Genomic DNA, 13980 nt, shown 5'->3' with positions numbered 1-13980 from the left:
TTTCTCTTCACTCTCCACACCCAAGCATGGCTTCCCTAGTGAAGCTTTCCCCACACGTAAGCTAGAATTAGGAACTTTCTCATCTGTGTGCTCAAAAAAATCTTAAATCTGTATTTAATTAGAACCACTCATTTTAAAATGCAACTATTTGTTCTTGACTATGGCTTCTGTGTTTACTCACCTTGTATTCCCATCACTTATTCCTGTGCCTGGCACATAATACATCACAACAAATATTTGGTGGATGAAGAAATAAAGGTTGAATCATGAATCTGAAGGAGCACTAATTCCTACAGATAAGTTATAATAGATCGTCTCAATGGTTCTATTTCAAACAAGGATTTGTTTGCTTTTATACACCTTATATAAAATCCATCATAGTTCTTTGAACATTCTCTTTGTAGCCTTATAAGATCACTATATCTGGTTGTCAATATACAAAGGAACCCTCTCTCATTACTAGTCGCACCACAAGTCTAGCCTAACACAAATGAGATAGCTCTTACAACTTTTCTATTCACAAATTAGGAACCATTATCATCTGCAGCATTTCCTATAATTTCTAAACAGAGTAACCCGGACCAGTGGGGAAAGTCATGTTTTCAATTGTTTATTCTCTGGCATCTCTAGTCAAAAGGTTCCTCAAAAAATAAAAAAAAAAAAAGGAAAATTTTAAAGAAAATCTGAAGGAAAAATACACAATCCCACCTATTTACTTTGAAGGCTTGATCTAGCAAGCATTTAAGAAATGAATTTCTGGTGAAAAAAAAAGTAGTTAGGCAATGTTATACCAAATGTAATGTGTGCTCTTGCCCTTAAAAAAAGAGTCAGTCTGTCACGTTTAGAGAATATCTTTCTGAACTATGAGTGGATTACCTTATGTGGCCTGCCAGAAAACAGTATTCACTCCTATAAATACCTAATCCCTTAAACATTTCCCCCATAACTGCATCAATTTCTCATTAGATGAGCATGTCACTAAACATATATGTGAAACATAAGAATAACAAAACTCAAACTTTATAAACATTAGAAAGTAAAATACAGAAATCTACCAAAAATGCAGGGTTCCAGGTGGTCATTTCAAAAACAATCTGTATTAGGAAACTTCTTGAGCAAAACACTTACCATATAGTAGTTTCATTTCTTACACAAACTACATCAAGAATACACATTTTTAAATGTACTTCAGACCCTAAATAATTAAAGCAAACCTCTCAGTCACCGCCCCCCCCAACCCCAGGATAAAGGGCAATGCAAGAGAAAACAAATCACTAAAATATCCATTTATTCTCTCATAGGTCTCACCTCCCCTGTCCCCAACTCCAATATTTCAGTTCTTTAACTACCCCACCACCTTAACTCTTCTCTTCTAGAAAGTGGGTCAGTCCATCTTAGCAGGCCACCTAGAAGAAAGGTGGAGGTAACCACTGAACGTTACTGGCATGCCCTGACCCTTCTCAGATTCAATTATTTTAAGATTTTGCCTTCCCCATATTTTTCATCTCCCCAAACTTCCCCATCAAGTCACTTTTTTTCACTTTCTACACAGACAGCAATGTTAAGTGAGCACATTCAGTATATAGGCCAAGCTACTGACAGAAAAATGAATAAGTTCCTTCTCAGATTTCAGTCCCGTAGGATTTAAGCTCCTCTCTTAAATTAATATTTATTCTACAAAACACTCACTTGGCATACATCTTATGCTACCTTGCCCTACCTCTCCCAATAACAGGCATGTCCTTGAAGGTGAAATCCATCTTAAGCTCTTTTGTCCCCAGAATGCCTGCATATTCTCAGTAGGCACCTTCTGAATTCTCCTCTGTTCTCTGGTTAGAAGACTGGGCCCAGAATGGCCTCCTCAAAAAACGTTCAGACCATTTTTAAATTCACACTATAACCCACTGCAGAGGGTGTGGTGGGCAAACAGGTTTTATCTTCACTGTAATGTTGATCAATTCACTAGCAGCTGCCTGAAGTGCTGGGTTAAGAAAGATAATAAGGTCACATATGGACTCAGAGAGAGAATGTACACTGATACTAATAATGGATTAGTGATGTCTGCCACATGCACAGGTAGGGAGATGGTGGTATGCATGCTCAGTATTTGCCATCTCCACTCTAAACCCTGAGCCAAAATCTGAATTTCATTAAGTTCAAGAACTTCTTACTGCTTAAGTTCCTTTCCCTAACTGAAGCATTAGACCAGGCACAGAGGGTTCAAGGTCTTCCAAATATATATTTCCACATATAAGCCTTTTACGTAAAAGTTTGGTGAAGAATACTCTTCCCGGTGAATTAGACTTAAAGGTCAACATCATGGACCCAGTGTTCCCCTCCCTCTTTGCACCGGCACACAGTAAGAACCCTTTCTCGAGAGCATTCGGTAGCAACTTTTAAAGTGCCGTTAAACTTTTCCACAAAAGCAAAAGCATCGAAGCTCTTTATTCCAGAAGCAACCCCAGCCAGGATCACTTAAGGATTCCACTGTCTGTGCAGCAACTCTTTCATTCCAGTAGATGTTGCGTTCTTCTGTTTAAAGAGTTCCCTTTTCTCATCCTGTGTTCTCCGATAAATCTGTACATCAAAGACAACCCCAAGATCGGGGTGACAACATGTAGGAGATCTGGTTTCAGATCTTTCCTCTGAAATAATTTAACAAAACCTACACAAAGTCATTTTACCGTGGCAAGAATACAAATTCAACATTTTCCCCCCAACTAAAGAAGTGACCTGTGAGCCCAGCAAACTCAAAATAACGTATCAAACCCATTCTTATTTTGATTTCTTTCTAGTAGTGTTCTCATCAGCCAGAAAAATCCTGAATTTTTTCTAACGTAATGTATCAGAAGAACCATTTCATAATTCTAAAGCACACTACAAAGTAGAATGTGCATCCTTAAGGGCTGACAACCTCCACTTCTAGCTTTATAATCATATTTATTATATTTCCAAGGCAATCTTCCTCATCAATTTCCACTACCCTAATCCAATTCCATTGTGTAAAAAGGCAATTCTACTTAATACTTGCTGTCCTCTCTGCATTACAGTGACGTACATCCTTGCTCTCTCTCCACTCCAACTCTTCTAGAGCATTTACGCCATTTATGCTTGACAGACTTGTCTTCTCCCTTCCATGACTGAGAACAAACCACTTAGGCCACAGTCATTTCAAAGTTCCCTTAAAAAAATGTTAACGGCTATAATGGAATAAAAGCCCTTCCAAGACAAAAGTATGTAAGAATGAGAAAATTAGTAAACATAGGTTGCTTTTCCCAAGATCTCAAGTAATATTTTCTTCAGTGAAAGGCCGATTTGCCTTTAAAAGTTCACTTAGAATCTTCTAAAAGCTCCCACATCTCAAATATTGAAATCATTTAAATAAACATCTCAGGGAAGGAAAAGACACAGCGCGCCACACTTGGGCATTAAAGGGCACAAGGGGCGATGGAGAGGACTCAATGGGTCTCAACAGTAGCCTAGCTGAGCCAGAGGCAGGAAGACATGGGGATCTGAACAGGTTTACATTTTAATCCATCCCCATAGAGTCTTTTCTTCCCTGACTGCCGATGCTGGGAGCCCTGGAACCAGAAGTACGAATGCAGCAAAAGTCGAGGAGCAAAAGAAGCTCACCTGAGACTGAGGCAAGGACTGAACTCTACTGCTACTTTAATGCAGCAGCTGAGCCTAAGAATTAAAGAATTAAGAATTAAGAATTAAAGAATTAAAGTTATATGATACTGCAATGTATTTTAAGATAATGTCAGCAGGTATATGACGGCCAAATGTATGCCCTGTTTAGCACAGAATATCAAATTGAATGAAAATGGAGGAGAAAAGAATTTAAAAATAGAAACCATATTAAAAGGCTAAAGAAAATGTGATTTTTTCCCCCCCAGCTTAGAGATCCTCCCTAACCTTTTTTCTTGATAGGATACCACTACCTACTACTGGAGCATAAGCACCAAGTGTAGGGAAAGCAAGACTGAGCTAGTGAAGGGGCTCTGCCAACACATTCTGAAAACCACTGACCCTGAGTTTCGAAACTTTCTTTCTAGGAAACCAAACTTTAAATTATATATATTTACTAATCACATAATAGAAAATATATCTCAAACTTTTAACCCCCCCCCCTCACTTTTGCTGCAGAGTTTCACACCTGTCTTTAAAAACAAAATGGAATAGCTACATATTTTTATTTAGCTTAAGAAATTATGTAGGCGCATGGGCAGAGACAGATCTCACAGTCACACAGTTGTGTGACTCAACACATACCATTGCCATGAATACATTCTTCACCTTGAAATGTGAACGAGCACTAAATGCAAAATTATTATTTTATTTTCTTTAACAAAAATGGAATCTAAAAATAACTGCTTCGGTGAATCCTTGAACAGTAACTGGCCTGTTGATGATGGACCTCGTTAAAGCACAACACAACAATGTGTGTTTATATCACCCTTTTATTTCATAGTTAGAAATAATACAGTTCCACAGGGTAAGTCATCAATAAATAATGGTGTTTAATCATTAAACGTAAAAATCCCAACTCTTTGGCATCTGACAGGATTCTATTTCTTGTCAAACTAATGACTGTATAGATATAGTTAATCTTAGTGATCATTCGTCAATACAATATGTTACAAAGGTGCAATTTACTTTAAAATGTAAAATAGCTGAAAATTTCCAGCCCACCAAGAAATCTGATCAACTCAGTAAGATATGGGCCAACTTCCCTGAGGCTCTTTCACATGATTTGCCTCAGTGGAAGTATAATCAACGTTGATTGAGAGTTCCTAGGGTTTTCTAATACTTATTCTGCTCTAAATAGTTTGTCATTCATTCTGGCCAAAGAAAAGTCACACCTGCACCAGGAATGACCTACTCATTTAATTAAAAGGTGTTCTTATTTTATAAGCAAGATTGCTAACACCTTAGAAACTCACAGCCCCCAAAATAAAATTTAAAATAAGGAGGTCTATGCTGCCAGAAATGCCAATTCAGTAATAAATTGCACCTTCAAGAGTCAAAAAAGAAAAAAAGAAATAGAAACTTTTACAAAAGGTACATCACATACATTTTTTTTTTTTTCAAAATATGTTCAAGAATAGTTGAGCTGTATTTGTTACTAAAGCCAGGGCATTATTTCTTTAGCAACAAATTAAACCAGTGCAATTGACATAAATTGTTAAGTAATCCAGGATTAACCCATTAAAACTGTAGAAGCACTTTAGGCTCCTGCACTAATCCTAGAAAGTGGAATTTCAATGAGTGCCTGTGCTGCACAGAACTAAAACTGAAATGACCCGATGCCATGCTGAATGGTATCACTTCATACTTAGTTTAAGCATTTGAGAGTAGAAATCATGAGTTCCTCTATTAGAGTTCCATTCACTTACAGAACATTCAGATGCAATCAGTATTATGCCTATAATCCACAATTTAAAGAATCCTTTCCATTTTAAAGTTCCAGATGAATTTTAAATTAGAAAATAAGCACTAAGGAAACTTTTTCAACTTATGAAAACTTCATATTGGAAACTTTCCTGTAAAGTTTCCCCCCACCCATTGTAAAATAAATACTTTGTATCCCAAATTTAATTTTATTAAGACACACTTTAATAACGCTATAAAGAAATATTTTACAGCCATAGAGATCAATAACTTTCCATGCGGAAATAAAAAATTCACTGCTCAATAATATTATTGAAGCAAGTGACGAAAGATTATTCTCTTGTCAATTTGAAATGTTAATTTTTTTCAGTGCAAAACCAGTTATAAAATATTTAAACTCAATATTTAAAAATAAAACGTGGTCCAATTTAGCAATCTTCAAGTTCTAAATTTCATAAAACAAATCATTACATATATTTTATAGTAAAGTACAGAGATTAAAGAAGTACTTGAGTACTTAAGATATAAATTTCTAATGAATCATACCAAGTCAGCAACAACCAAGCAGATAACATTTCCAATTTGAGTATCAGAATTTTAAAGACGATATTACTGTACCAAAGCCTTTTTTTCCCAGCTAAAAAGCGATACAAACTAATGGTCAACATTCTGTTTTCCTTGCAGTTGCGTGCTCTAGAATGATTTCACCTCAAGTACCTGTGATTTCATTCCTGTATTCAAAATTTGATCCAATTTTTATGTTCCAGGAACACTTAGCTGATTTAACCATCTATAATGTAAAGAGTCCTGTACAGAGTACAACAGTGGAATTTTCTAGCCAAGTGTAGGCTGACCTAAACTGGTTTACATCCTCTGCAAGTCACTCATGTATTATTCCTAGCAAACACACGGTCCCCTCTGAGGGTCAGGTGTTGAAGCTGGTACTGTAGCACTTCTGTGTCAGCTGGCTCCTTGATGTTCATTTTATCTAGATTGAGGTAGTCCAGAGATTTGGAGTGAGCCCTCTTACCTTTAAGAAGACAGAGAGGCAGAGGCCCATGGAGGGCCTTATAAGGTTCATAAGGTAAAGATTTAGTGCACTTGTCTCCTGAGCTGGGCATCCGCCTTCGCCTCCTGCCATTGACAGCTGGAATCTCGTACGGCTGGTAGTACCTACTTCTGGTTTTATACAAACGAGAGGAACGGGCAAGTCCTGCATCCAGCTGTTTGGAGCGCAAGGAAGGCACAGCTTCTCCCTTACTCTCTTCACCTCCTGTGCACTTCTGGGCTAACTTCAGGAGTTCCTCACCAGTCGTGAAGCCAACCAAATAGTTAGAGTCCATGTGGAGGATCTGGTAGCCTGACACAGTCCGGCGCATCGGCGAGCACGGAGTGCTGGAACAGCGGGGCTTCTCCACCTCTGCCTTTCCCGGGGAGCTCACCTCGGCCACGGGCAAGGGCAGGGTGGTCAGGGTACTTCTGGACTCTCCATTAACATCTACTTCCATTTTAGGCACCAGTCTGCACACTCCTAAAAGCAGACAGACTCAGATTAGAAGAGTGTAACGATCAGAGCCTCGGGCCAAGCTGGGTGGTTTGAGAAGGCTCAGGGAGCAAGAAGTAACACCGGCCGGAAAAACAACCAATGTACATCTGACAGATTTTTATCTATGTCTATTAAATGTTCCACAGCAAGCATGAAATGACTACTACTTCTCTGCCTTCAAGAACTCAAAGGCAGGTTAAATTAAAGTCTGAAAGACTACTGAAAGGTTCATATGGAGAAGCGTTAACAGAAAACAACAGCAATACTTCTCTAAATGCAGCGCTCCTTTCAATCACACACAGTTTATTCCTTGATGCGATTATTAAGCAAATCCAATACAGAGCTCAACATAATGAAGCAAATAAAAATAATCATACACAATTTCACAAGAATCCACAAAACATTTCCAACATAAAAATTAACTTTAAAATTAACTCTTCAGCACAGCAAAGGAAACCATAAACAAGACCAAAAGACAACACTCAGAATGGGAGAAAATATTTGCAAATGAAGCAACTGACAAAGGATTAATCTCCAAAATTTATAAGCAGCTCATGCAGCTCAATAATAAAAAAACAAACAACCCAATCCAAAAATAGGCAGAAGACCTAAATAGACATTTTTTCAAAGAAGATATAGAGACTGCCAACAAACACATGAAAGAATGCTCAACTTCATTAATCATTAGAGAAATGCAAATCAAAACTACAATGAGATATCATGTCACACCGGTCAGAATGGCCATCATCAAAAAATCTAGAAACAATAAATGCTGGAGAGGGTGTGGAGAAAAGGCAACCCTCTTGCACTGTTGATGGGAATGTAAATTGATACAGCCACTGCGGAGAACAGTATGGAGGTTCCTTAGAAAACTACAAATAGAACTACCATATGACCCAGCAATCCCACTACTGGGCATATACCCTGAGAAAACCATAATTCAAAAAGAGTCATGTACCAAAATGTTCATTGCAGCTCTATTTACAATAGCCCGGAGATGGAAACAACCTAAGTGTCCATCGTCGGATGAATGGATAAAGAATATGTGGCACATATATACAATGGAATATTACTCAGCCATAAAAAGAAACGAAATTGACCTATTTGTAATGAGGTGGATAGACCTAGAGTCTGTCATACAGAGTGAAGTAAGTCAGAAAGAGAAAGGCAAATACCATATGCTAACACATATATATGGAATTTAAGAAAAAAAAAATGTCATGAAGAACCAAGGGGTAAGACAGGAATAAAGACACAGACCTACTAGAGAATGGACTTGAGGATATGGGGAGCGGGAAGGGTAAGCTGTGACAAAGCGAGAGAGAGGCATGGACATATATACACTATCAAACGTAAGGTAGATAGCTAGTGGGAAGCTGCCGCATAGCACAGGGAGATTAGCTCAGTGCTTTGTGACCGCCTGGAGGGGTGGGATAGGGAGGGTGGGAGAGAGGGAGACACAAGAGGGAAGAGATATGGGAACATATGTATATGTATAACTGATTCACTTTGTTATAAAGCAGAAACTGACACACCACTGTAAAGCAATAAAACTCCAATAAAGATGTAAAAAAAAATTTTTTTAATTAAAAAAAAAAATTAACTCTTCAACTGTGTTTAAGGGGCATACAATAAAAGATAAAAGCTGATCAATTTCTCCAAAGAATCCAATTTAGACCTAAAAAAATTTTTAAGGTATGGAGGAGTCTTAAAGGAAGGTTCCCACAAACCTTGTAAATGTTCTTTATTCCATATCTCCAATCAATTATTTAAAGAAAACCATTTTGTAGTTTAAAAGTTAATCCTAAATCCAGTAAATCAGGCCATTTTTAATATTAAACATATATAAAAATCAAATGTTATTTGACTATTTAATCCTAAAATATACCACAGATTTAACAGTTATTTTATTCTGCAACACCTAAGACAGTGCACTTTTGAATAGTCTGGTAAATGGCAGAACAATTCACAACGAATACTAATATTATTCATCACAATGATCACATTACATATTTGGAAAACCCCAGCAACCAGAAGTACCACAGACAATGGCCAGGTTCCTAGGAACTTGCAGATGGAATTTTGGAAAATAAAATCCAAGGGAAACTGAGTGACAATGTCACTTCTGATAAACTTTACCTCTACTTGATCTTCAATTAGAAGTAGGTAGCACAGCTTTAAATGTCTCAGATCACTAATTAAAACGACGTCAACTAATAACATGTCAAAAAATGTGATTTTAAGATTAAATATTTACTGAATTAGGCTATTATATTAAATAACTCTCACAAATCCCTTTGTAAAACAAATAACCTTTTCCTAATTGAATCATTTTCTAAAATTTGGGTATTCAATCAAAATCTAAGCAATCAGAAAGCTAAAAAAAAAAAGTCCCAACCTTATTCCTTCATTTGCATGCTGTATTTTCTTTTCCTTCATTAGAAAATAAATAAACCAAGACTATGAAGAAGTTACCAGATGCCATCCTGTCCTCACTATGGTCAACACATCTCTAGTACAACTGAAAACTAATATCAAGAATGATTCCTGAGGGCTTCCCTGGTGGCGCAGTGGTTGAGAGTCCGCCTGCCAATGCAGGGGATGTGGGTTCGTGCCCTAGTCCGGGAGGATCCCACATGCCGCGGAGCGGCTGGGCCTGTGAGCCATGGCCGCTGAGCCTGCGCGCCCGGAGCCTGTGCTCCGCAACGGGAGAGGCCACAACAGTGAGAGGCCCGCATACAGCAAAAAAAAAAAAAAAAAAAAAAAAAGAATGATTCCTGAGATAAAGTAAATGTCAAAGGGATCCATATAGTTTTGCTTATTACTTACTTTTTACTCTAAATCTTAGACTATTTCCAATTTTAATTTAACCAAAATACCTTCGTCCCTCAACACTTCTAGCTTTAAATTAATTGGTTTTATTCTATTTTATTAATGTAAAAATAAATTTATATTTAATTGTGTAATTTATTTCTCTGTTGAGAGGATGGGAATAGGAGGTGACTACCATGCATACTTTGATATGCATGCAAAAACCTGAAGATTTCTCATCTAATAAACTTTAGAGGGCCATATGAAACCTCATCAGATTTTATGCTGAACAAACAAATGTTTACTCTAAGCCAAATGACAAATTAATCCTTCCTTTCCCACTAATTCTGCAGTCCAGAAAGAGCACAAGAGGACAGATCCAAGGCCTCCAACATACCTAACCTGACAGGCAGCTACAGGCGGGAAGTGTTTCTCTGATACTTCATTCTGAAAGAGAAGGAGAGGAGGGTCAGTGAAACCTAAATAATCAGGGCTGTGGAGGAGATGGGGACCACCCAAGGGGAGTTACCTAGGTGGTGACACTCAAGCCATCAGTCCACATTAAGTGACAAACCAGTCTAGGTTTCTTCCAAATCTGGCAGTCCATGACAGTCCATGGATTTCCACCAGTCACCTTACTGCATTCCCTGGTATATTATAAACTTCCTAAAATTCATGAATTCACACTTCACCCATTCTGAATTGGGTGATAATTCAAAAAGAGGCTAAGCTGGAAGTCATCTTATTTGCCCCTTAGTATAAAAATTGCTAAGCGAGCTAACAGCGTGCAAAGTCACAGTAAAGAAGAGTGGGCACAGGCTTCTCTGGTCAATGCAATCATCAAAAGTTTGCTCCCTCACTAAGTCAATCCTGCTCCATCAAGGCAGACCAAGAGGAATACTTAGAAGCTCTAGGGGTTGAGGATAATGAATGGCAGGATACAAAGGTTTGAGAGAAAAAGAAATTATATACCAGCTTAAAAATAGTACCTAGAAAATTAGAAAAGTGAAGAAAGTGAGTGAGACAATGTATAAAGGTCAAGATTTGGTGTGACAAGAAAAAGACACTTCTGTTAGATGAGTAACTATGACTGGTTAAGTTTCCAGCAGCCAAAACACCATAAAAAATATCACCTGGCTTGGGCAAAACTATCCAACAGGCTCTTCAGACATCTAACCTGATAGACAATGATTTAACCTAGATTGTTCAGCAGAAAATGTAGTTTAAGAACTCTGGAAATGTCAACCAAGCAGCCTACCATACTTTAAGAAAACTTACCATATGTAAGACACCTACTACACTTTACTAATGTAAACAACACACTCCCTGTAGAAAACACTACTTAACCAGAAAGTTAAAGAAATAAGCATTTCTAATATCCTCTAACAAAAATTTTTAACCTAGGAACTAAGGATCAATGCTCTATGTAACACTTCTGAATGAGGGTCCTGCTGTACTGGAACATGAAAAAGCTCATTTTAGATATTACACACATAACAGCTGCTACCTGCTGAACCTCTGATGAGTAATTCTAAGGGCTGGAAAACTGCAGTTTTTAGTTATAAAACATCAGTACTCCTGTTCCAAACGATTGCATATTCTCAAAACTAACAGTTCTTTGAGGTGCTTTCATGGTCTCTATAGCATACTGTCCTATATACAAGAACATCTTCAGATCTTGACACTCATGTAGGAATATGAATGGTGCAAACAGGACTCAGCAAATTGCACAGATTTAAAAAAATGATCCTTTTTACTTATATTTTGCCTTTCTAAAGAACATCTACTGTGTGGCACTAAGAAAGCTATGTGGAAGCTGGCTGATTGGCAAGTAAATATTTTATTTTTAGCTCGGTAGAGTGCTGACTAAGCAGCATAACCTTCCACTCCTCAATGTGACCGAAAACAAAACTTTTTATGCTATTAAATTGCCGAAAATTTCCTGAGTAGATTTAAATATTGGAGCAAGATCCTGAGAGCAGTTACACAATCAACGTTTACTTATCTTTTTAATGGGCAGCAGTAGTGTAGGTACTGTCCCATCTGAAGAGGGGGAAGTACTCTCTAAAAAAATGGGGGTGACGTGAAAGACAATAAAGACCGAAAGGTCTCAAAGTCAGCATATATGAATGTCCAATAATTTTCACTGCAAAATTTCTTATTAAAGGCATTCATCAGGGAACTCGGCTATCGTGACTACATTGGATGTAGCCTGTGTTAGCAGTATATTCTTTGTATTTTACCATGAAAACTCTGCTTATGGGTTTGTTATTTTTAACAACATTCATGACTAAGCATTTTGTTTTATATTCTAAAATAAAACTTGTATCAAAAGAACATACTGCCAAGATAAACAATTACAAAGCACTCTCTGTAAATATTGCAGGTATATATGCAACAGGCACCACGCCCACTGCATCCTTAAGAATAAATGTGAACCGAGAAATCAAGGCCCACTGCTAACTTCTGCACCACAGAGCACTACAAATTGGAGACCAACAACAGAGACCCTTACTGTTTCCATTAATGCCTTTCATATGCAGTTTAAAGCAAAAATAAAAACTGGAAACAGAAAATATGATACCAGAAGCAGCAATATTCTGTGGAATAGAGTCTAGAATAGAAAATGCAACAAGCATAAAAAAGTCAACTTGTAGTTGAACACTGCTTTTATAACTGAGTTTCATAAACAAGTACCAGAAACAACTGTAATTTTTTTAAATGACACCTAAGGGTCTTCAATATCAAATTCCCTCACAATCCAATCAGCAACAGTGGCACTCAAGTATATTTATACAGCATACGGAAGACCTGGCAATGTTCACAGGCACCACTCTGTTTCTTTGAAATATATGAGGACTCAAAACTAGACAACGCTAAACAAGGAAACACTTCAGTATTTACCAGGAAAATGTACACAGTGTACATTTTTAAAACATTGGGTACAGCATGCAATTGTGAAGTTTAGCTGAAACTAAAGCAAAAAGTCCAAACCACAACACACATGTAGGGGAACCTGATGCATCAAGACCAGCACGTTCAAAAGAATGTGACCATGGAATCTACTCAGCTCTGAACACCCTCCAAGAGGCCAAACTTCCTATACATTTGGCACCAGGAGCAACATTTTGAAAATATAACCTAGATGCCTCAGCTCCTTAGACCAGCTCTGAAAATAGCTGATAAGTTTCACAACTACTATACAAAGAATTATTTTGAGAAGTACTGCATTCTGGGAGTGTTTTTTTTTTAATCAGGCTTATCAAAAAAAGTCACCCTCAGTAATCAAAAAACTGCTCCAGTATGCTTGAACTGTTTTTAGCAACACATAGCAACAAAATTTAAGACAAAACAGATGTAATGTAACTGTCTAAATATACAGAACAAAAATATCATGTGAACAAAATCTTTTTCAAGAGGTACCTGAAACGAACCATTCAGAACAGAGTCATTCCTTGGGAAATGGAGTCCTTCCTAAGCATGACCATTATCAGTCCAGTGATATCTAGATCTATCTAGTTTTAGTGCCAGAGTCATCTAGGAGTTCACTTTCCCGGAACATCCAATTACAGAGAAGAGGACATGTTAAGCCATGAAGGCAAGGGCCTACCCAGGGCCAGGTGTGCAGTTCCAGGTCTCCTGGCTTCAAGTCCAGTTCTCCTTCCATGTCATCATGCTGTGCCTCTAGCACATGGTTCCCAAAGCTGTCTACACACTGACACATCCAAGGAGCTTCAATAAATACTGATGTCTGTGCTCTATCCCAGATCTGTGATTTAAATCATCTGGGGCGTAGCCTGGGCTCTGACATGTTTAAAACATACCGCAAGTGCTTCTAATATGCAGACATGTTTGGGAACTTGTCTTATAGACATAGAACTTAACAGATAGAAGAATTTCACTCCTGTAAGTTCCTGCCTTCTTTTCCTTAATCAGTAATTATAGTCACATTAGTGAGTATCGTTTTTGGCTGCTTCCAACTGCTAACAACCTATCCCTAAGGCCTTCTAATTTACTGTTTCTAATCCACTGCTGTGCTTAAAAAACATCTGCTAATCAAACTTGTTAAAACTGGATATAAAATATAAATAAATTTATGCACTGAATGAGAATTGGGCTTCTTCATCTGCACATACTTTGGTATAGTTACAGTTATTTTAGCTTCTTAGAAGCCTCTGTCAGGTACAGCCACTTTGGATCACAGTTGGGCAATTTCTTATAAAGTTAAA

General features: G+C 37.6%; 1 protein-coding gene across 3 annotated transcripts in view; it reads right to left on the bottom strand.

Moving 5' to 3' along the window:
- Positions 1-4408: 4408 nt before the first annotated feature.
- MACIR (macrophage immunometabolism regulator) overlaps positions 4409-13980 on the bottom strand; it is a 16947-nt gene continuing 7375 nt past the window's right edge. The window contains exons 2-3 of one of the 3 annotated variants that reach the window (XM_079917679.1): positions 10149-10198; positions 4409-6925 (exon numbers count right to left, since the gene is read on the bottom strand). In XM_079917679.1, coding sequence (XP_079773805.1) covers positions 6279-6902 — 624 coding nt within the window. In that variant the 5' untranslated portion in view covers positions 6903-6925; positions 10149-10198 and the 3' untranslated portion in view covers positions 4409-6278. Of the gene's footprint in view, positions 6926-10148; positions 12595-13980 lie in introns of those variants that run through there. The other 2 variants (XM_079917678.1, XM_079917680.1) reach the window with 2 other exon arrangements.

This window comes from Stenella coeruleoalba, assembly GCF_951394435.1.
Source record: "Stenella coeruleoalba genome assembly, chromosome: 3".
NCBI classification, from domain to species: domain Eukaryota; kingdom Metazoa; phylum Chordata; class Mammalia; order Artiodactyla; family Delphinidae; genus Stenella; species Stenella coeruleoalba.
Note: the sequence above shows the minus strand (reverse complement) of the source record. Positions and strands in the feature narration are given on the sequence as shown.